Here is a 23,277-nt window from a genome sequence, read left to right as displayed (position 1 = left end):
ATATTAGTGAGTGTGCAAGATGCTCAGAAGGCATAACAAGAAGTCCTTTAGTAAGCATAAGAAAAGGAGGAAAGAAAGAAAGGGGCTGAAGATCTGAGGCAGAGCAATGTGAAAGGAAAAAGAGGGAGATCAGGGACTGGGGCGTTGAAAGCACTGGAAATCAAAGAGAAGTCAGAGCAGTGGAATGAACAGAGTCCCGAACTTAGAGCAAGGAGATCCAGGTTCAAATCCCCACTCATCTGTGAAGCTTACTGGGTGATCTGAGCCAGTCACCCCCCTCAGTCCAGAGTACTTCACAGGGCTGTCGTAAGGATAAAATGAGGCTGGGCTGATGCCCACCCCTGAGCTCCTCAGAGGAAGGGCAGAATGCAAATGCAACCAAGGCTGTGTATACACCATATATTTAAAATAAGTCCCCCCCCCCTGCTCACAAAAAAACAAAGAATCCTGGGAACTGCAGCTACAGTTCCCAGCACCCTTAAACTACAGTTCCAAATATTCTTTCGGGAGGTGTTTTTAAAGGTGTTACCACAACAAAAAAGGTGGATTTGGGTAACTAATTATTACCATTGGTATTTGAATGCTTGGCTTTCCATTGGCTCCATCACCCATTATGTTTTACTGTATGGAACAGCATCATGCTCAGCTGGTCATGTGTCAGTTGCCACATTTCTCTCCGGATACATGGATCAGGAAAGCAGAGATGTGCCAACCAACTTCCATTCACATCTCAGCCTGCATGCTTGGTGTTAAAATTGGTCTCTTAGGACTGCTTTCATATGTTACGGGAAGCTCATTTGTCACTGGTTTCTGATACTCAGAGGTATACCACCTTTGAATATGGAGGTTTGTTTTCAATATTGTGGTCAACACCCAGCTGTTACACTCCACACATCCAACCACAGAAGAGCCATGGAAGGTCCAGGCCAGACAATGTGCTAAGAGGCCCCATGCAACCAGCCAACACTTGCATCCTGCTCCATTAAAGGAACATAGGAAACTGGCTTACACTGAGTCAGAACACTGGCCCATCTAGCTTAGTACTGTCTACACTGACTGGCAGCATTTTTTTCAGGGTTTTAGACAGGGAGTCTCTCCAGACCTATTTGAAGATGCCAGGGATTGAACCTGGGACCTTCTGCATGCAAAGCAGAGATTCCACCACTGAGCCATAGTCCTTCCCACACTACAAAGGGCTGCAACTAATCAGGAACTGTTGCAAATATACATTTTCTTTAAACAAAAAACAAAAAACCACCATTTGTTGCCTCCTGAGCATGCAGGTCACAAGCCCCAATGGCCACATATGAAGATGGTTTCGATCCACGCTGGGGTGGGGTTGCAGTAGCGCAGCCTGGGTTGAAGGTCCCCAACTCACTCCTTGGCATTCTCAGCCCAGAGGGAGATAAATCAGAGCAGAGATGACTGGAATGGATGGACTAATGTCTGCCTCTCATATAAGGCAGCTGCATAGGCTCCTACAGCATTTGCTCACATCTCCCCCTTTTCACCCCAGTAGGAAAATCAGAATGTCTGGTGTTGGTCCTCTGCAGAGAACCCTGCAGGACCACAGCAAAAGGGTCCATCTAACTCAGCATCCCGTTTCCCACAGTGGCCAGTCAGACACTTATGGGAAAGCCGTGAAGCAAGGGAGTGAAGGCAAGAGTCCTCTCCTGCTCTTGCTCCTCAGCACCTGATATTCAGAGGCATTCTGCTCTTGTACATGGAGGGTCTAACTTGTGTTTAATAAGAACGGAAGAAAAGCCCTCTTGTTGCAGACTGATGATCCAGCTTCCATCTCCTAACAAGAGCTAGGCAGATGCCTCCAAAAGGCCCAGAAGCAGGGTGACATCCAAACAATAGCCCTCCCTAACACATTCAACAATATTCTGACACATGGAGCTGCCTTTATACCAAGGCAGACCACTGGATCCATCTAGCTCAGTATTGTCCACACTGACCAGCAGTGGCTCTCTAGGGTTTCAGGCAGGGGACATTCCCAGCCCTACCTGGAGATGCCAGGGATTGAACCTGGGACCTTCTGCCTGCCAAGCAAATGCTGTACCTCTGAGCCTTCCCACAAGGGGCATTAGACACCAGAGTCCAAAGACCCATCACAACTAACAGAGCTCGCCTCTCCCCAGTGATAGGAGCATCAGGACAGAAGACCAGAGGTCCAACTAGTCCAGAACCCTCCAATCGCAGTGGCCTATCAGATGCCTTACAAGAAAGCCTACAGCAGGGCAGGAAACCAAACAGCCCATCCTGGTTTCCGCAGGGGTGCAGTTCCTCACCCAGGAACCGGTCCATCTCCCCCCAACCCGGAGCAAGCCTGCCACCCCTCGCCTCCCCCACCAGCGACCAGCCCACCTGGTTTCCTCCTCCGCCTTTTCTTGGAGCCGAAGAGCTTGACCCTGGAGAAGACGCTGAGCTTCTTCTTGTCGGCACAGCTGGTCTTGGTCTTGCTGGGGCTGCTGACACATTTGCAGGCGTTGGACTTCTCCCGCTCCCTCGCTTGCCTCTTCTGTCGGATCAGGGAGCTGGCGATGGCTGCTGCCATAGCCGCCACCCTGGAGGGTCAGACGTCGGGGTTGCGGGGGCTGCCTGCGGGGGGAGCCCCCAGCATGCTGCTCTCGCCTCCCCTCGGGAAAAAATTAATAAATGAAGCGAGGCCTGGCGTGACAGGAGGCCAGGCCACCTCCCGCCTCGCAAGAGAGGTGGGGCAGCCGCCTGTTGGGGGCCACGCGGGGATGGGTGCGTCGGCGCGCCTTTTGGTTTGGGGAGCTGCCCCGACTGTGCCGCCCAGTCCCGATCCCTTCCTGTGGGTAGAGTAGAGGGAAAGGGGTGGAAAAGAATCCTTCTCAAACTTGGCCCCGGAATGAAAAGTTGCCTGCCCACTCAGCGAAGAGAGGAAGCCAACAGGTCCCTCGACGTCTCCAAATGCTCCCTTGGCGCAGCATTGGCGCTGTCGGGCCCCGACGGCGCCTCGCGCCGAAGCTTCGTCCCCTTTCCCCTTTCTTTCGACCACTGGCAAAGCAGTCACCCTTTTAGGAACTGGAGGTGGAAAGAAAGAGGGAGGCACGGGGAGCTCCCGGGCTGCTGTTCGTTCCCTTCTTGGAAATGTGGGCACCAGTTGTGGCGTCTTCTTCAGTAAGTTCTCCAAGCTGCTGCTGCGTGCGGGGCTGTCCGGGTCCCTCCGGGAGCGCCAGCGGATTGGCACGGGCTCTCCTCAAACCTGGAGCGGTAGCCGCAGCATCTCCCAAATCCTCCTCCTGGCTTTGGCGTGTTTTCGGATGGAAGATGGGGAGGGGGTGCGGGTGAGAGAAGCTGGGTTTTCCTTCGACAGCAGCACCTGCAAAAAAAGGCAGCAGCAGGACTAACCGAGGCTGCGCTCTCTTTGCCAGGAGCCGCACGGCGACGCAGCAGAGCCCCTCAGCAGCACAGCTCAGCAACCCCCTCCTTTTCAGCAAATGCAGAAATCGGACTAAGAGCGAAGGGAGCCGAGGAGGAGGATGAAGCACAAGAAGAAGGGGAGGGGGCGAAGCAGCTTGGAGGCAGACGCAGCTGTGGATAGAGGAGGCTGCTGTCTCCCTGGGTAGGTAAAGAGGCGGGGGGGGGGAGGGGGCGAGGACGGCCCCTCTAAGCAAGAAGCGCCTCTCGGTGGGGAAAGAGGCAGCAGACACCCAAACAGACGTGACTTGCGTTAGAAAGAACTTCGAGGAGCTAGGATGCCGAGTGGCAAGGGAAAGGTGGGGGCGGGGGCACGCGTCGTGAGAAACCCGACAGGCGGGCACGCTTGGGAGGCGATGGATGTCCAGGGGGAAAGGAGCAGAAGGAGGACTCAGCGGTTGGCTCGGAGCAAACGGTCCACCTCTGAATCCTGCACTTGCATTTTTCTCGTTCTCATCCCGTGGGGAAGCTCACACCAGCAAGGCATTAAGGAATCAAGGCCTCCCACCGAAGCCAGTAGACCATTAAAAAAAATTAAGAAGAAGGATGGTGGGTTGGCAAACCCCCCAAAATATGCACCCAAATTTATCCACATGCCCTCACCTCAGAACACAGTGATAAAAGAACTGGTTGCAGTGCCCCAGGAAAGGAAACCAATCCGGGTCCTTCTGGGTTTTAAGAAGGGGCAAGGAGCTAGTTCCTCAGGGAGGCTTTTCCCCAAACTGCTTGTTGCCTGCACCATGATTTGGGTGAGGGGATGATTATAAGCTCCTAGTAAGCAGAGACCTTTTGCCTCTCCAATTTTGCTTTTGGGTTTTCTCTGTACACCTGCAGAACTGACTTGCTTCCCCATTCCAACATGTGAAAAGTGGCCTTGCTTTCCATTTCCAAATATTAGCCTGGTAGCAAACAGGGGCAGTTTAAAATAAACCCTTAGTGATATCTTGAATGCAGAGAAGCCAGGCAAAAATTTTCATCGAAATGTTCAAACAACAGAATCTGGATTGAAGTGTGTGGTTCTTCTGAGAAATCAGAACACTGATCTAAAAACAGCTGGCTGTCGTGCTTTTGACCAATCAGCCGCATGTTCATCCAGAACGAGGAAATGGGCTTTCTTGCCATAAGCACATTAATGAGTGTTTGACTTCCTCACTACATCTGTGTCCTCTCAAACAGCTAAGCCCTTCTTGCCAAGTCATCTCCTGAGATGTCATCAAAGGCAAATACACAGAGTTGGTTGTAGGGCTTCAAGACTACTGATCCTGTGATGCTGTGAACACTGGACAAAGTATGCACATACCAGGACAGTAAATACAGAAAGAATCAAAGAATCATAGAGTTGGAAGGGACCCCAAGCGTCATCCAGTCCAACCCCCTGCAATGCAGGAACCACAGCTAAAGAATCCTTGACAGATGGTCATCCAACCTCTGTTTAAAAACATCCAGTGAAGGAGACTCAGCCACTTTATCTAAAACTACAAGATACTATGATGCATGCATTGCCAAGCAGAAACTTGTGTGATGGTAACTGGGACCCAAATTACGAAGAGCAATTGAGACAGGTAAAAGTGAATTGATTCATCTGTAGTAGTCTCAGTCATCATCTCCCTTCTCATGCCACCGTTGCGACAAGCCTCTGTTATGATCAACAGCCACTCCTTTCTTCTTTCTCAGAAATTTCTTCTGCCATCTTCAGGGAACCAGTGAAGTTGTCAGAGTGTCAGACAAGGACCTTGGAGATCAACTTTCAAATCCCACTTCGGTAATGAAGCCGTCTGGGTGACTTTGGGCCAGCCACCATCTCTCAGCCTGACCTACCTCACAGGGTTGTTGTGAGGAAAGAACAGGGAGGCGAGAACTATGTATACCACCTTGAGTTCCTTTGGAGGAAAGGTGGAATACAAATGCAATAATAATAAAAATAAAAATATCCTAGATGGAAAGTACAGAGTAAGTTTTGGAGATCTTCAGTGAAGGTCCAGGCACATCAGAGGGGAGCAATTCAAATGCAGAGCCTGCCTACCCACACCATCCTGAGAATGGAAACAGTGATTGTATCATGGCTTGCAGATGGTACTGCCAAAGTGCAAATTGTTGTTGTTAATTCAATTTATATACTGCCCCTTATCCAAAGACATTAAAGAGATAATTTACATAGCATAATAATGAAAGACAATCATAGAAATAGTTACAACAACAGTCCACCCCATATATATATGTGTGTGTGTGTGTGTGTGTGTGTGGAGAAGGCACATGAAAAAGGGCTTCAGATGACAGGGTTAGGGTTGGTTCATATGGGGAGAGGCGGTCCTTGACATATTGCGATCCTGAGCCATTTAAGGCTTAAAGGTCAAAACCCGCACTTTGAATTGGGCCTGGGAACTAATTGGCAGCCTGTGCAGTCAGGCCAGCATCAGTGTAATATGCTCAACTCATCTTGCCCCAGTGAGCAAAGTGGCCATCAAATTTTGCACCTGCTGAAGTTTCCAAACCATCTTCAGACATGTTGCAGCAATCAAATATGTAGTTCAGTGGTGTTATTAAGAAAGAATATTGGTTTGCGATCAAAAGCTAGGCACTTTTCTCCAGTTTTTACACACAGGCAACTGAAAATCACTCTGCAAAATCCAAGACTTGTCCATAGGTCTATGTCATTTCATGCATAATGCCCAGGGTTAAGCTTACATTGGTAAAACCAACTGCTCACCTAGACTCCTCTGACAGCCAGTGTGTTATAATGGCTAGAGGTTAGGGACAAAATGGGTCCAGATTCCAGTCCCTGGTCAGACAAGTTGATTCCTTGGACAGCTACAATCTTTTTTAGCTTAACTGACCTCAGGTTTATTGTGGGACTAAACAGGATCATGAGCACATCAGTGCAAGACCTTGATTCAAAATTCAACAAATTGGTGGCTTCAAAGAGACAAAGTGGTTGTTATGTACTGAGCTGAATCCTAGAACAATAGGATCCAGAATGCAGCAGTCTGATTGGTCTACAGGAGCCACCCAATCCAGCTCCAGGTGGAAGTGAATCAGCAACCTGATTGGCCTGCAAGAGCAGCCAATCAGGATCCTAGAGGAAGTGAATCCGCAACCTGATTGGCCTACAAGAGTATCCCAGAATTAGCCAATCACGTGGGGCCCATTGTGTAAATAATGTATATGTAGCAGACGTTTTGGGGAAAGATTCATTCACTGCTACTATGAGCTGAATAAAGAGCATGAAATTCACACCTGAGTATATTTCAGTGGCAATGGTGTTTTGGGGAGATGTTTTAAAAATTATTTTATTATGCTTATACTGTATACCACACTCACTCCATAATAAGCCCAAGGCAGTGGAGAAAACAGTTAAAATACCATAATTTACAACAGGGGTGGGAAGCCCCTAGTCTGGGAGCCATATGTGCCACCCAGGACACACCGAAAGCCACACTCCCTCACCCTAGGAGACATCCTTCATCAGCCTGCTCTGCACCCTCCCTCAGTGCTTTTGCCTGACTGGTCTGTGCCCTTGAACTATGCAAATGCTTCTTGCTTGACTGTTTGAATGATAGAGAGGGGTATTTGTGTGCATGTGTGTGTTCATGTATACACACACTGACTTTTGTATGGCTGGAATGTGTCATTTGCTTTATCCTGAACTATTTAGATAGTTATTTTATATTGTACACTTTGTTTTACCCGACTTTTTAAAAATTGTTAAGTGGTACGGTATATACATTTGCTAGCTAAATAAGAAAGAAAGAAAGAAAGAAAGAAAGAAAGAAAGAAAGAAAGAAAGAAAGAAAGAAAGAAAGAAAGAACAGGCTTCAAAGGGGCGAGCCCCTTGGAGAGTCGCTTAGTACCTCATGGTAACATGAAAGCAGTGTACGAGAGTCCCTGGCTGTCATGCATGGCAATTAAAGAGATGCATTTCAAGATGCCAAGATCCCTCCCCACTGGCAGTAGCCCAGGAATCATCAATGCTACATTTGCAAGGCTGCCAAATGACAGTGTAAGAGCATAATGCCAAAACCGTTCCCGTATTTCTCTTTGCATGGATAAAATGAAGTGTGGTTAATTCAGCCTAATATTACAGACATGGCTGTTTCACTAAATGACAGCCTCACTAGGAACATGCTGTTCACAGAGGGACTTCTCTTTTGCTTTCAGGGTCACCCACAGTTCCCAATTAAATTGCTAGCCATTCTAAACTTTACAAAGTTTGTTTGGGATTATTCAGCACCAGGAGTTGCAATAGGCTGGGTGCGGGTAGGTGCAGGAGATGTGTGGGTTGTTAGGAACCAAGAGACATTAATTATCACATGTCCCATCTGCACTATCCCTTTAAATAAGAAACATGCCACTTTAAATAGGCATGGCTCCCCCCCCCCTGAGAATACTGGAAACTGTAGTTTGTTAAGTTTTGTTAGGAGACCCCTATGCCCTGCATAGGGACACGGGTGGCGCTGTGGGTTAAACCACAGAGCCTAGGGCTTGCTGATCAGAAGGTTGGCAGTTCGAATCCCCACAACAGGGTGAGCTCCCGTTGCTCGGTCCCAGCTCCTGCCCACCTAGCAGTTCAAAAGCATGTCAAAAGTGCAAGTAGATAAAAAGGTACTGCTCCGGCAGGAAGGTAAACGGCATTTCTGTGCGCTGCTCTGGTTCACCAGAAGCAGCTTAGTCATGCTGGCCACATGACCTGGAAGTTGTATGCCAGCTCCCTCGGCCAGTAAAGCGAGATGAGCGCCACAACCCCAGAGTTGGACATGACTGGATCTAATGGTCAGGGGTCCCTTTACTTTTTTTAATGCCCTGCATACAGCTACAGTTCTCAGAGTGAGTTACCACCCAATCTCTCTTCCTTGGACACTTTGGGAACTGTAGCTCTGTGAGGGGAAGAGTGGAACCCAACATGCCCCAACAACCATAACAAGCTACAGTTCCCATGAGTTTTTTATTTGCTATGATGCTGCATTAAATGCATGGTGTAGATGGGGTGACTGTTCAAGAACATATTCCAGGCAGGCAACAGCACTCAAGGATGCTGATGAGGGGCTTGGCCTTAGCCCCTGGGCCTGAGGACCCCCCCCCCAGTTATTATAGAGTGCTTTCAGATGTTTAAGCACTTCACATACATCGTTGAGCAATCCTTACAATGTCCCTATCAGGTAGGCCAGCAATATCCTCAGACTGCAGATGGCCATATTAAATCTGGAGTTAAATGAGATTTAGAGCTTCGGTTCACATGCTATATAACAACAGTGACAACAATAATGCATTTCTGTTTAGCAAAAGAGAACAGGTACATTGGCCACCAAGGACAACATACAAGTACTTTGTTGCCTCTGTGCTACCTTGTGAATGTCAAAATAAGAAAAAAAGGCATCTTAGGTTATTTTACAGTGTGCTTATCCAACACAAGAAAACAACTCCTCATTGACTTCCCTTTCACATTCAAGCCAGAAGCTCATTGGTAGTTTGTCAACGGGAATTAAGAGGATGAACATTTATTACGATCATTTTTGAAAAGCAGTGTTGCGTTTATCTCTTCCTAAAAAATAGGACAGAAAAGTTGTTTTCAGATGATGCCATCAATCTGAGGTTTTAGCAGTGGAATCTATAGCTGGAATGGAGGAAGACTAAATGCATTCTGATGCATTAAACTCTGCATGGACAATGGCCTCACTGTAATATTGTGGTTGAAACTCTATGCACAAAACACAATGCAACTCTTACACACACACAGACAGACAGACAGACAGACAGACACACACACACACACACACACACACACAAGCAGTTTGTAATACTTCCCCTGTGCCTCCTCCCTTATAAGCAAAACCCATAACCACAACTAAACAACTTTGGGTTAGGAGAACAACAAGCTCTTAGGCCGGGGATGAGGAGCTTCCAAGGTCCTCCTGATGTTGTTCAACTGCAGCTTCCATCAGCACCAGCCAGCATGGCCAATGGTCAGAAATGATGGAAGCTGAAGTCCAACAACATCTGGGGATCAAAAAGCCCCCCATCCTTCACTAGGAAGATATTATGCAACCTTTCATCCTTTGTTTTCTTTTCACATTCCAAATTTGCCTTTTGATTTCAAATGCATGAACCACAGAAACAGAATTGTAGAGTTGGAAGAGACCCCAAGCTAAGGTTACCAGACACCCCCATTTCCCAGGGACAGTCCCCAGATTTACAAATCAGTCCCCATACAAAATCAATTGAAGTTGAGAAGTATCCCTGGATTCATTGAAAAAAATCTGGTAACCTTACCCCAAGCATCATCTAGTTCAAACACCTGCAATGCGGGAATCTCATCCATGACAAATGGCCATCCAACCTCTGCTTACAAAGCACCAAGGAAGGAGAGTCCACCACCTCCCGAGGGAGACTGTTCTACTGTTGAACAGCTCTTACGGTCAGAAAGTGTGGTGTAGTGGTTAAGAGCGGTAGACTCATAATCTGGTGAACCGGGTTCACGTCTCCGCTCCTCCACATGCAGCTGCTGGGTGACCTTGGGCTAGTCACACTTCTTTGAAGTCTCTCAGCCCCACTCACCTCACAGAGTGTTTGTTGTGGGGGAGGAAGGGAAAGGAGAATGTTAGCTGCTATGAGACTCCTTCGGGTAGTGATAAAGCAGGATATCAAATCCAAACTCCTCCTCCTCCTCCTCTTCTTTTGTTTATTCAGAATCTCCTTTCTTGGAGCTTGAATCCATTGGTTTGAGTCCTACCCTCCAGAGCAGGAGTAAAAAAAAGTTTGCTCCATATTCCATTAGATATTGGGAGATGCCTATCACAATTCCTCTCAGTCTTGTCTTTTCTAAAAATACCTAACCCTACCATTCACCATCAGGCTTGGTTTCCAGACCCTTATTCATCTTGGTCACCCTCCTCTGCACACCTTCCAGTTTGTCAGTATCCTTAAATTGTGGTGCCCAGAACTGAACACAGTACTCCAGCTGGGGTCTGACCAAGGCAGAATAGAACAGGAGTATTATTTCCCTTAATCTGCACTCTAGACATCTGTTGATGCAACTAGAAAAGCATTAGTTTTTCTTGCTGCTGCATCACACTGTTGACTCATCTCAAACTAGTGGTTTACTAAGACTCCTAGACCCTTTTCACATACACTACTGGCAATATTGCTGAAACATTCACAAAATTTGCTTTGAAGGTCTAATGTCTACCTGCAATTTCAGTACTACTAGACATTCAGCAGAACGATAGAATCATGGTTTGTATGTTGCCATGTCACAGCATGACACCTCTGCACATTGTGCCATTAGTTTTAATGGTTGCTATGTTGTCTTCTGGTGTTTTGTTCTGCCCTGAAGTATATGGGTCTGTTATGATTAGGCATAACCATCAGCTACAGAGACCAGAACATGAGCAACAGTGTTGAGACTATGACTCTTTAAAGACCTCAAGAGAACTGCACTGCAAAATTCGGTGAAGTGCAGATTTTGAAGGATGCCTCACTTTCACATGTTCTTTTCGAAAGTGTGAATGTGGTAGGCTTGCCTCTAAATGCAAACAGAATCTGTTTTCTCTCCCTACCTGGAAGCCACAATTCACAACTCGCACTAACATACCGGTAGTTCCAGTAACTTTGATGCAGAGCCATGCAAATAAACCTAGGAGGGTTGTCAGGGGAGGATTTTAGGATGGAAGTCCAGAGCCCCACTCAGCAGATGAGGGAGGAGGGCCCTCAAGCAGAGGCTTACTACATTTTGCAATCAGTGAACAAATGGATAATCCCCCTGCACCAAACCATTAAATCTGAAGTCTAAAATTACCCGGCTGCACCAGTGAATCAACCCCTGAAGAGGAGAAGCTATCCCATGACTGCTAAGCAACATTCATATAAACTATCCTGACATGGAACCTAATATTTTTGTATTTTTATCTGTAAGCTGCCTTGAGTCGTGTTCTGAAGCAAAGGCCAGAAATTATTATTATTATTATTATTATTATTATTATTAATAATATGCACATTTATTTGAACATGTCCTGCTGTGATAGGATTGCAGCTGTGGCACATAATCATACGTAGGTTTAAACAGAAGTTCAATGGAGTTTACTCCCAAGTAAACATGTTCAGGAGTAAGGCTACTTATCAGGATTTCAGTGCTAGAAGCCAAGTTGCTGATTTCTTCTGAGTTTAACTTTTCTTTTCTTTACTAAGGAAAAGTTGAACCAAGTTCAGCTTTTTTAAAAACAGCTGTTGTGCAGACAAATTTTCCATTTGAGAAAATTCACCATTTTCTTAACTGCATTTTTAATGTAATGATAGCACTGTGAAACATTTTTGTCAACAACTAGCAAAACACCCATTTTGCTGTGAATATCAGGCTATTTTCTATTTAATACCGTTATTTCATTAACTTTGCATTGCAGATGGAGGCGTCAGTCTCTTTACCAATGCATTTTGACCCAAGTATTCACTGTTCACAATAGAAGTATGAGGTGTATTATAACTACCACAACTTCTTTTTTAGCTCAACTACAGAATTTAGAAAAGTCCAAGAAAATAACAGATTTGGGAATTATATATACGAGGGTTTTTCAGTGGCTATCTAGAGAAAAAAGATTGTTGTAGGAATTGTTGGGGTGGATTTTCTATCTCCGCAAAGGGCGTTGGTTCAACTGGTAATTTGATCATTTCACATAACCAAATGGTTATTTTTCGCATTAAGGGAATATAATATGTGCTGGCATGATGTTGCAGCAGATAAATTTGTATGGAAACAAACTTTTGCTTAGAAACACCCCATTTAGCTTATGTACAATTGTATTTAAATTAAGTTATTTTTGTTTGTTTTCAAAGTCATGTAGTTATAGACATAGTTGCAACATTACTCTCCGACTACAATCGTAAATCACAGTTACTTACAAATTAATGGGACCTCAAAATAAACAGACATGACATCAGAATATTAATATAATTTGTAACTATATGTTGCAATGAGAATTAAAATCTGAGAAAGCCTTTGTAAGAAATATTCACCAGCATGCATACTTCATGTGTTGGCAGAGGTAACTGTAACAGCCTCTCTTATATTTCTGTATCAAAACTAGAATCCCATCTTGGGAAAAGAAGGCATGTTTGTAAACTGAGAAAGCATATTCGCCATCTCATCGGTATACCCAGATGTCTTCTGCCATACAGTCCATAATGGTGGCTGCTTCTGCAGGTGATTGCAAAAATAAAATTCATTTATGGAGCAGTTGGATCAAATATGTGACATTAAATCTCTCTCTCTCTCTCTCTCTCTCTCTCTCTCTCACACACACACACACACACACACACACACAATATGGTGAGGATACGAGTTAATTTACACCATCAAAAACAATGCTTTCCAAAATCTTTGGTAGCCGCCAGCCTTTCCCCAAAGTTTCTGCCCTCCAAATGCTCCTTCTATCCATCTTACCTGAATAAGACTTCCTTATTCCCAGAGCCATATTTCCAGAGGAGCTGCTGCTGCTGCTGCTGCTCCTTTCAGTCCCAGCCTGTGTTTGAGAGCGAGCTCAGAGAAAGTTTAAAGGCATATTTAAAGTATTCTCTAAGGTACTGGCCAGAAACATCTTTGTGGTATACACAGAGATCATTAATGGGCATTAGAAGCAGTAGACCATTACGACTTTCAGAAGTCATTAAAAATGCATAGCCTCCAAGAGTCGTTTTCTGGCAAACTTGGAACCATTTCTTGGACATTGGTTGGTGCTGCCTCTTCTGTGATCTTTTGCTTAAATGTGTTATTTTGCAAATGGCAGGTTGTTTTTTTTTTCTAGAACAGTGAAGCAAAAGGCAGGAGGGGGAGAGAGAAATACCCATCAGCTGTAACCAGATCCCAGATTACATTAGGCCTTCCTGATGTATCTTTGTGTTGCTGTATTTCTTTTACAGCTTTCATAGCTTTTTAGAAGCAAAACTGCACATTACTTTGGTTTTGTTTAAGCTGAATTATTGATGGGCAGTGAACACTACCAGGAGTAATAGTAAACATTGACAAGAATCACTCTTGCTGAGCGTTCTGATTTAATTACCACCTGGGCAACTCTCTCTTTGTTAAGAAGAGCTTGCTGGATTGGGTCAATGGATCACCTACTCCAGAACCCAGATCTCACAGTGGCTAAGCTGGTGCTTTTGGGAAGCCTGCAAGCAGGACTTGCGCACAAGAGAACCTCTCCCCTCCTGTCATTCATAAGCATATTGCCTCTCACCATGGAGGAATGGCTAGTAGCCACTGCCAGTCAGTGTAGACAGTAGAGAGCAACATGGAACAATGGTTTGATCTGGCATCAGGCAGTTTTCTATGTTGCTTCGCATTGCCATTCGGGTCCCGCACCCCCAGCACAAGCATGGCTTGGTGAGCTGGCTTTGCTCTTGCCTGCTGCAACATACTGGGGTGTGTATTTCAGAGCAGCTGCTGGCTCTGTGTTGGAGCACCCCTCCAGCATGGCACAGCAAACACGCTTGGTTCAGCTGCCCTCAGAGCACATCTCAGCACAATTCATTTCACGTCCTCAAGCTGTTTTATTAAATAAGGCCAGTTACTTTTCACAGCTGCTCTTTCATCCTTTCATTTTAAATCACCACACTTTTACCATATGGTTGTGTTGGGTACCCTCCAGATGCCCATGGGGCAGAGACTCAGCTGGTGTAAATGAGTGTGCACCTTTGCTTTTTTTGCACCAAGTTAACACCTGGCTGCATGCTTTGTCAGCCTCAGAACTGTTTTTATAACGTGGAGTGCTCCGTTGTATCAGTGCAAGAGCAAATGAAACCCTCAGTGCTAAATTGATCCCAGCAGCCAGAACAACTCAGAAACAATGCAAGCAAAGCCTCCTTCATATTAAAGCCAGTGGTTTAAAATGGCTTAATTGAGAAAGCCACTGTGAAGTGATGGTAAGAGCAGCAGTAGGAGTGTCAGACGCAGGGATGTTCAGGCCTCTGCCCCTGCCCCTTTGGACTCTCCCCACCTCACACCCAGACATACTCACTTCCCCCAGGCTATACCCCTTGGCAACCCTCCTTCACACCCTCTTTGAGTGTTTTTGCCTTGGTGGAGCATAGAGAGGTTTGTAAGTGAGGGTGTTTGGGAACTAGCCCACTTTTGCCTCTGGCTTTACCAACCACTGCAAAGTGGTCTCTAGAATGTTGTGCAGGTTGGAAGGCACCCCTTGGGCCAAAGACAGTACCAAGGAATGAACACTGGAGTGGAATCGGGGACGGGCGGAGCTGCGTTTCCATAAGACTCACAAAGTGACACCACATTCACACCATACATTTAGAACATTATGATGCCACTTCTCCCAAATATTCCTGGTAGCTGAGAGGGTTCTGAGAGTTGTTGGGGGGGTCCCTGCTTGCTTCAGAGATCTCCAGTTCGCAGTGTTCCCTGTGAAGAGGTAGTGATTGTTAAACCACTAAGAATTCAGCAGGTGTGTGGTGTGTGACACCCCCTCTCTGACACACACACACACACACTTTACCTCTGTGTGGCAAGGCAGGAGCATGTGTCTAAAAGTGTTATTTCTATTCACTTGCAAGTACATGCAGACAGATCATTAGGGGTGCATGCACCCCAGCTGGATGTCTGCGAAAGTCCAGTTCATTAAAGCATCATCCCTCACCATATGTGAAGGGAAATGGCAGGGAAGCTTCACATCTGCTAACAGGGAGGGCTCCAGCCTCTCACTTGAAACAAAGCCCTTCTTAGCCAGCACATTTTCAGCTGCTGTGAATCAAGTATCAGGAGAAGGTGTCACCTGAAATGGAGTCATTGTTCCCCAGCCAGTAGAAATGCGAAAGTTGAAAGCACATCTACCAGATCCAGTTGGGTCCATTTTAGGTAAGAAGCTGGAGCCCTCTAGAGCTGTACACACACCAGCAGTGCCAGCTTGAATGAAATATTGGGGGGGGGGGGAGGTAAGCCCCGCCCTGCATAACTGTTCACATGACACAGTGCACACAGTGCAATGCCCATCAACGTTGCAGGAGCCCTGCTGCCTTGAATATTTTATTGTGGGGGCAGAAGCCCCCATAGCCCCTAGAAGTTGGCTCATATGACACACACAGGCACACCTAGCATTCACTGAACACATCAGAGGGGGTTGGAATATACATCCTAGCTATGCACAGAGAAATGCTGACCATGTACAAAGAGGCTGCTCTTTTGGTGTTGGTATGAAATGTGGGCAATGTGTGGACAAATAGATGTGCATGGGGTTTCTTCATGTGAGCAACAACTCTGGTTGGCCAAGAGCTTCTCCACATGAGCAAGAACCTTCAATGCCCATCAGCAGACCATTCTGTTATTTATAGTCAGGTCTCCAACAATCTTCAAAGCCCCCAGGAACCCTAGCTGTAAGCGATGGCTAAGAACATATGAACATTAGAAGAGCCTGCTGGATCAGGCCAATGCCCTACTTAACTCCAGCACCCTGTTCTCACAGTGGCCAAGCAGGTGCTTTTGGGGAGCCTGCAAGCAGGACCTGAGGACAAGAGCAATTCTCCCCTATCTTCCCCCTCTCCATGCTACCTATAATATTATAAATTTCTATCCTCTTGTCTCTTACACTCTAAACTGAAAGAGTCCCATTAACTGCAAGCTTTCTTCCAACCCCTTGATCCTTTCCATTGCCCTTTTCTGAACCTTTTCCAACTCAATGGTATCCTTTCTGAGGTGAGGCAACCAGAACTGGATGCAGTAGAGTTGCATGATGGCATTATGATATTGGCAATTTCAGTTCCTAGCATGGGATTTGCCTTTTTCACAGCTGCTGCACACGGGATTGACATTTTCACCGAGCCACCCACTAGGACAAGATGCCAACAACAACAACAACAACAGTGCCAAATTTGGATTGGGTCCAAAATGAGTGCTCTCTTGCTCTGTCTCCCCATCATTTGGAAGAGCAGGGGATAAACCAGCTTATTTCTGAGCCAACTGGGCATGAGTCATAGTAAGTCCATTCACCATTAATTCTGACTAAACCTGTCTATGTGTAACTGTTATCTCCCCTTCCTCTCTAGTTCTCCCTTGCTGATTTTTAAACTGTAAGCTTGCTGGGCTTCTCGTTCTCTTGAAATTACCATCCACACTGACAACACTGCTGGTAACGATATTACTCTCAAACCAATAATAGTCTGTCCAATTCAACCATGAAACAAAATTAAAAAGTAGGACTTGTGCAGCTTATCCCCCCACCCACCCACCGCACCTCAACCTCACTCATGGCAGAATCTCAGCCAAACTCAGCTGTGGGTTGCAGATGGAATCAGCTTTTCATTTTGTAAAGTTTTTCATTGCGAAACAGTGGGAGCTAATCCATTTGTCTCACTCTGCCCCCTAGTGGTAAAACAAGGCAGCCTCTGCAATTTAATCAATGTGTTCCATAAATATTGACACTTATGGCTTATCCACATTTGCATTTTGCTCCCCTCTTTCCAGGCATAGGCCTGTGCTTTAAGGCTCCATATCTCAACATTGTTTTTTGGTTTGTTTCTATGTTTGTTTTCCCCAGAACTTTCCCCACAAAATGTGGATTGCTATTTGCTCCAAGTGGAGGCTTAAAGAGCAGGTTTTCCCAGGGAAAGCTCTGGGACAAAAAAGAAGAAGAGGGGGGGGGGGCTTGAACATGGAGTTTTAAAGTATGGACCATGCCTGGAAGGAGTGGAAGAAAGGTAAGTGTAAATAAACCCTTATTTTGGAAAGGGTCAAGACTCATCAGCATAACAGTACTTGTGATTTATACTTATCTCTCATGAGCCTGTGGCCTTACAGATGTTGTCAGGCTGTAGCCCCCATCAGACCCAGCCAACATGGCCAATAGTCATGGATGATGGGAGTTGTAGTCTAGCAACATATTGAGGGCCACAGGTCTCCCATCCCAGCATTAATACTTTACAGCACCAAGATGCACTTGAGGTGGTTTGCAAGAAATCATCCAACATAAACCACACATGAAATCTAGGGCAGGAGCAGAAGTGGCATGGTGTCTATATAAAACCAGGATTGTTCTGACAGCATTTCCTGCCCTCATTCTTGTTCTTCACTGGTGCTCCCACTCAGGACCTCTGTGGAAAGCAAGTAAGGCTGGAGCTTGTTCAGACTATGGGGGAAGAAGTCATCCCTTACTCAAGATGGTGCTGCATTCTCCCCAAAGGAGCTGGTTTGGTGAATCTTGTCCACCTTGATTGGCAGCAGCTCCCCTGGGACAATAGCGGGGGCCCTTCCCAATGCCAATTAGCCAAGATTCATTTTAGTAAATATGCGGGGGGGGGAGGATTTTGAACCTGAAACTTTTGCATGCAAAGTGCAGGATCTTCTGTTGCTTTCTGACCTTCTCTGTGTATGCACTTCCTCCTTGATTTCTAGGTTGTGGCTCTGAAGAAAAGTCCATTTTCCAGTTTCATTTGGTGTACCTGCTCCTCCTGGATGATCTAGAACAGGGGTCAGCAAACCTTTTCAGCAGGGGGCTGGTCCACTGTCCCTCAGACCTTGTGGGGGGATGGACTATATTGGGGGGGGGGATAAATGAAATCCTATGCCCCGCAAATAATCCAGAGATGCATTTTAAATAAAAGCATGCATTCTACTCATGTAAAAACACCAGGCAGGCCCCACAAATAACCTAGAGATGCATTTTAAATAAAAGGACACATTCTACTCATGTAAAAACATGCTGATTCCCGGACCATCTAAGGGCCAGATTGACAAGGCGATTTGGCTGGATCCAGCCCCGGGCCTTAGTTTGCCTACCCATGATCTAGATTCTAGAACTTGCCTCAGCTTATATATACCTCAGCAAGATCAGATTGCTGTAGTATTTTCTGCAGGCAGCTCCCCATGAATCCTGCTCAGCAACAATGTCTTAAAAGTGCTGTAGAACATTAACTAGAGTTGGCTGTAAAGATCTTTAATTGGAGTTTAATCTTACCTTGAGGATTTTTTTAAAAAAGTGTAAGTTTATGGATTTTTATTATTATTATACCGCTTAATATAGTTTAATTTATTTGTAAACTGCTCACATTTGATTTTGTATCAGAAGCAATTGTGATGTTGCATATTCATTTAATAAATAAGAATGACAACACTACAAGAATTGGGAAGTATAAAGAAGAAGGCAATTGTGTGATTGGGGGGGGGGAATTCACTGAAAGTGGATGGGAGCATTTCAGGCAATCTGCTTCTAATGAAACTGGTAATTCTAACCACATTTACATCTTTGAACATCTTGCAGATCAACAATGAAGAACTATTATTTGTTTGAACAAAGAGCTGTAAGTGAGGATGAAATATCCAGATAAGTGAGGGTCCAAGTTCAGCAAGAATGGACCAAATGCCTATGCATGTGAAGACCATAATATATTGAGTGAGGACCAAGGACGGATGTGCACTTGCCATTTATAATTCTAAAAATGTGTTATTAAAATGTGACACAAGAGGGCACTGCAGAGCCACACACCGACAAAAGGGAAACTGCCATTGAACCTTATAGAACGTTCAATTTCATAACGTTTAGAAGATCAATGTAGATCCAGCCTGAAAGTCTAAGTAAGTGAGGACTAACTGCCAAGGTAAGTAAAAGTCAATTGGAACAAATGAGCATCAAATGTTGACTGTCACTATACGGTAAGTGAGGACCAAATTACTAAGTTGGTGAGTGCCAAATATGGTGAAAATGAAATGCCTAGATAGGAGTCCTTTTTTCCATCAGATGATTTTGAGAAGGCTGCTTTTATGCCACCCCACTGAGGACCCATCTTCTCAGCGTATGTATGTATGTATGTATGTATGTATGTATGTATGTATGTTTGTACAGTGGTACTTTGGTTTATGAACTTAATCCATTCTGGAAGTCCGTTCTTAAACCAATGAGTGCTTTCCATAATGAGGCCTCCTGCCGCCGGTGCCCTTCCACCATTCGGCTTCCGTTCTTAGACCGAGGTAAAGTTTGCAAACCGGGACACTACTTATGGTTTTGTGGAGTTCATAAACTGAATTGTTCATAAACAGGACTGTTCTTAAACCAAGGTACCACTGTATTCCTGTTCGAACAGTGTGATGCATTGCAGCTAAAGACCAAGAGATGGCAGCAAATTCTAGCCTTAAACTATCCTGAACTTTTCCTGGTGCAGAGATGACTTCTCAGAAGAGCTCTGCATTTTCTCCACTGGGCTAAATGCAACAAGCATTCAGCTTTTTCTTCCCATCCCCATATTTTGTATAAAAAAACCCTTGCTTTTAATATTTAAAGCTCTCACATTCGTTTCCCTTAAATATCTATCCCCATTTGTAAAAGCATATCTGAACACATAGGAAGATTCTGGCTTTAAAAACTCCTTGGGAAAATTCAGGAATTTTACTTTTACAGAATGTAGTACCTTGTCACCTTTCGTGTCTACCATTTGTTGTTGTTGTTTAGTCATTTAGTCGTGTCCGTCTCTTTCTGACCCCATGGACCACAGCACGTCAGGCACTCCTGTCTTCCACTGCCTCCCACAGTTTGGTCAGTCTCATGTTGGTAGCTTCGAGAACACTGTCCAACCATCTCGTCCTCTGTCATCCCCTTCTCCTTGTGCCCTCAATCTTTCCCAACATCAGGGTCTTTTCCAGGGAGTCTTCTCTTCTCATGAGGTGGCCAAAGTATTGGAGCCTCAGCTTCAGGATCTGTCCTTCCAGTGAGCACTCAGGGCTCATTTCCTTAAGAATGGATAGGTTTGATCTTTTTGCAGTCAATGGGACTCTCAAGAGTCTCCTCCAGCACCATAATTCAAAAGCATCAATTCTTTACCGATCAGCCTTCTTTATGGTCCAGCTCTCACTTCCATACATTACTACTGGGTAAACCATAGCTTTAACTATACGGACCTTTGTCGGCAAGGTGATGTCTCTGCTTTTTAAGATGCTGTCTAGGTTTGTCATTGCTTTCCTCCCCAGAAGCAAGCGTCTTCTAATTTCATGACTGCTGTCACCATCTGCAGTGATCATGGAACCCAAGAAAGTGAAATCTCTCACTGCCTCCATTTCTTCCCCTTCTATTTGCCAGGAGGTGATGGGACCAGTGGCCATGATCTTAGTTTTTTTATGTTGAGCTTCTGACCATATTTTGCACTCTCCTCTTTCACCCTCATTAAAAGGTTATTTAATTCCTCCTCACTTTCTGCCATCAAGGTTGTGTCATCAGCATATCTGACATTGTTGATATTTCTTCCAGCAATCTTAATTCTGGTTTGGGATTCATCCAGTCCAGCCTTTTGCATGATGAATTCTGCATATAAGTTAAATAAGCAGGGAGACAATATACAGCCTTGTTGTACTCCTTTCCCAATTTTGAACCAATCAGTTATTCCATATTCTAACTGTAGTTTCTTGTCCCACATAGAGATTTCTCAGGAGACGGATGAGGTGATCAAGAGGTGTTTTTCTGGAACTCTCTAGCTTTCTCCATAATCCAGTGCATGTTTGCAATTTGGTCTCTGGTTTCTCTGCCCCTTCAAAATCCAGCTTGCACTTCTACCATATAAACATTTATTTTCAAGTATCTGCAGAAGAAGACAACCAAGATGATCAAGGGTCTGGAAATGAAACATGAGGAACAGAAGAGGAAGTTTCATATGTTTAGACTGGAAAAGAGAAGACTGAGAGGAGATATGATAGCCATCTTCAAATATCTCAAGGGTTGTCACATGGAAGGAAGAGGGAACAAGCTTCTTCTCTCCTCTTCCATAGGTTAGGACCTGAACCAATGGCTTCAAGTTACTAGAAAGGAGATTCCGACTAAACTTCAGAAAAAACTTTCTGATAGTAAGAGCTGTTTGACAGTGGAACGGACTCCCTCAGGAGGTTGTGGACTCTTTTTCACAGTAAGTTTTTAAGCAGACGTTGGAGGGCCATCTCTCATGAATGTTTTAGTTGAAATTCCTGCATTGCAGCCAGTTGGACTAGATGACTCTTGGGGTCCCTCCCCAACTGTACAGTTCTATGATTGATTAGTCTCTTTGTCAATTGCTGTGGTCTGCAGTGGAGGGCTGGTTCATTTGGGTGAATGGTGCCCTGCCCCACCAACCTCAGCCTGCCCTCACAGTCAGTCCACACCTGCCTACCTTCTTTCTTGGAAGCAGTCTAGGGGGCAGCCTTGGCTTCCAACTTCTGCCTGCTTAGTTTCAGTAGAACTTGTAGAACTCATCAGGGAGGAAGGCAGGGACAAAACTAGTTTGGTTTGCTCTGCCTGTCCTTGGCTGCTTTTGCACCTGTCATTGACTCGGGCTCCACCTACTGTTGGGATCCCCACTTCCTGCCCTACCAGTCCTAAGAGGCACCACCCACCACTGTGACCTACCACCAAGCTGTGGTCCATCCCTACATTGCTTGGACCTTTTGGCCTTTGTTCATAGACCAGGGATTAGGAACCTGCAAATCTCCAGATGTTGCGCTCCATCTCCCATCATCACTGAGCTTTGGCCATGCTGGCTGGGGCTGATGGGAATTGGAATCCAACAGCATATGGAAAGTCACAGGCTTCCCCCATCCCTGGGATATATTTATGAGCAGCAGGTCTCAGGGATTTTAGACATGGGCTAATCTCTACCTTGAGATTGCAGGGATTGCTGAGAGTGCTGGCACTGAAAAGTTTCTGACTCAGCCTGTCTTTTGCTGTGGCTCCCTGCAGTTCCAGTGTGCAGCAGACATCACTGTCTGCCAGATGTGGGATTCATGGTTAGCACATTTTGTCATCTGCTGGCGACCCACTGATGAACCCCACATACCTGCTCTACCTCTTCACCATTCACCATTGCAACCTGCTTACTAGTTTACCTACCTCTGGTCCAAGCAACAGTGGAGCAGCACACAAAGGAGATGCCATGGCCTGCTTGCTCATTGGTTCACAGCTTAGTGAGCAAGCCTGTGCTAGCAATAAGTAGGAAGGAGAGCAGCCGCTGCCGCCACCACTGGTGCTAAGGGCAGTACTAACTAATGGGGGGGAAAGGCCTGTTCTCATGTTCCTGGCCTCTGTGGGAACCTCTTGTGGAGAGGGCACATGAAGAAGGGCCTCCAACGATGATCTCAGGATCTGGGTCAGTTCATGTGGAGAGAAACAGTCCTGGAGGTATCGCAGTCCTGAGCCATTTAAGGCTGCATAGGTCAAAACCAGCATTTTGAATTGGGCCTGGAAACTAATTGGCAGCCAGTGCAGTTTTGTCCTGGTGAGCAACCTGGCCACTGAATTCTGCACCAGCTGAAGTATCTGAACCATAGAATCATAGAGTTGGAAGAGACCCCAAGGGCCATCCAGTCCAACCCCCTGCCAAGCAGGAAACACCATCAAAGCATTCCTGACAGACGGCTGTCAAGCCTCCGCTTAAAGACCTCCAAAGAAGGAGACTCCACCACACTCCTTGGCAGCAAATTCCACTGTCGAACAGCTCTTACTGTCAGGAAGTTCTTCCTAATGTTTAGGTGGAATCTTCTTTCTTGTAGTTTGAATCCATTGCCCCGTGTCCGCTTCTCTGGAGCAGCAGAAAACAACCTTTCTCCCTCCTCCATATGACATCCTTTTATATATTTGAACATGGCTATCATATCACCCCTCAACCTTCTCTTCTCCAGGCTAAACATACCCAGCTCCCTAAGCCGTTCCTCATAAGGCATCGTTTCCAGGCCTTTGACCATTTTGGTTGCCCTCCTCTTGACACGTTCCAGCTTGTCAGTATCCTTCTTGAACTGTAGTGTCCAGAACTGGACACAGTACTCCAGGTGAGGTCTGACCAGAGCGGAATACAGTGGTACTATTACTTCCCTTGATCTAGATGCTCCTATTG

General features: G+C 45.7%; 1 protein-coding gene across 3 annotated transcripts in view; it reads right to left on the bottom strand.

Moving 5' to 3' along the window:
- Window positions 1–23,277, bottom strand: part of FGF13 (fibroblast growth factor 13) — a 219,264-nt gene that overhangs the window by 37,337 nt on the left and 158,650 nt on the right. The window contains exon 1 of one of the 3 annotated variants that reach the window (XM_033137061.1): window positions 2,371–2,747. The exons of the other annotated variants lie outside the window; for them this stretch is intronic. Within the exon in view, the coding sequence (XP_032992952.1) occupies window positions 2,371–2,560 (190 nt within the window). The 5' untranslated portion in view covers window positions 2,561–2,747. Of the gene's footprint in view, window positions 1–2,370; window positions 2,748–23,277 lie in introns of those variants that run through there. 3 annotated transcript variants of the gene reach the window in all.

The sequence above is a fragment of the Lacerta agilis genome, chromosome Z (assembly GCF_009819535.1).
Source record: "Lacerta agilis isolate rLacAgi1 chromosome Z, rLacAgi1.pri, whole genome shotgun sequence".
In the NCBI taxonomy this organism is placed as follows: Eukaryota; Metazoa; Chordata; class Lepidosauria; order Squamata; family Lacertidae; genus Lacerta; species Lacerta agilis.
Note: the sequence above shows the minus strand (reverse complement) of the source record. Positions and strands in the feature narration are given on the sequence as shown.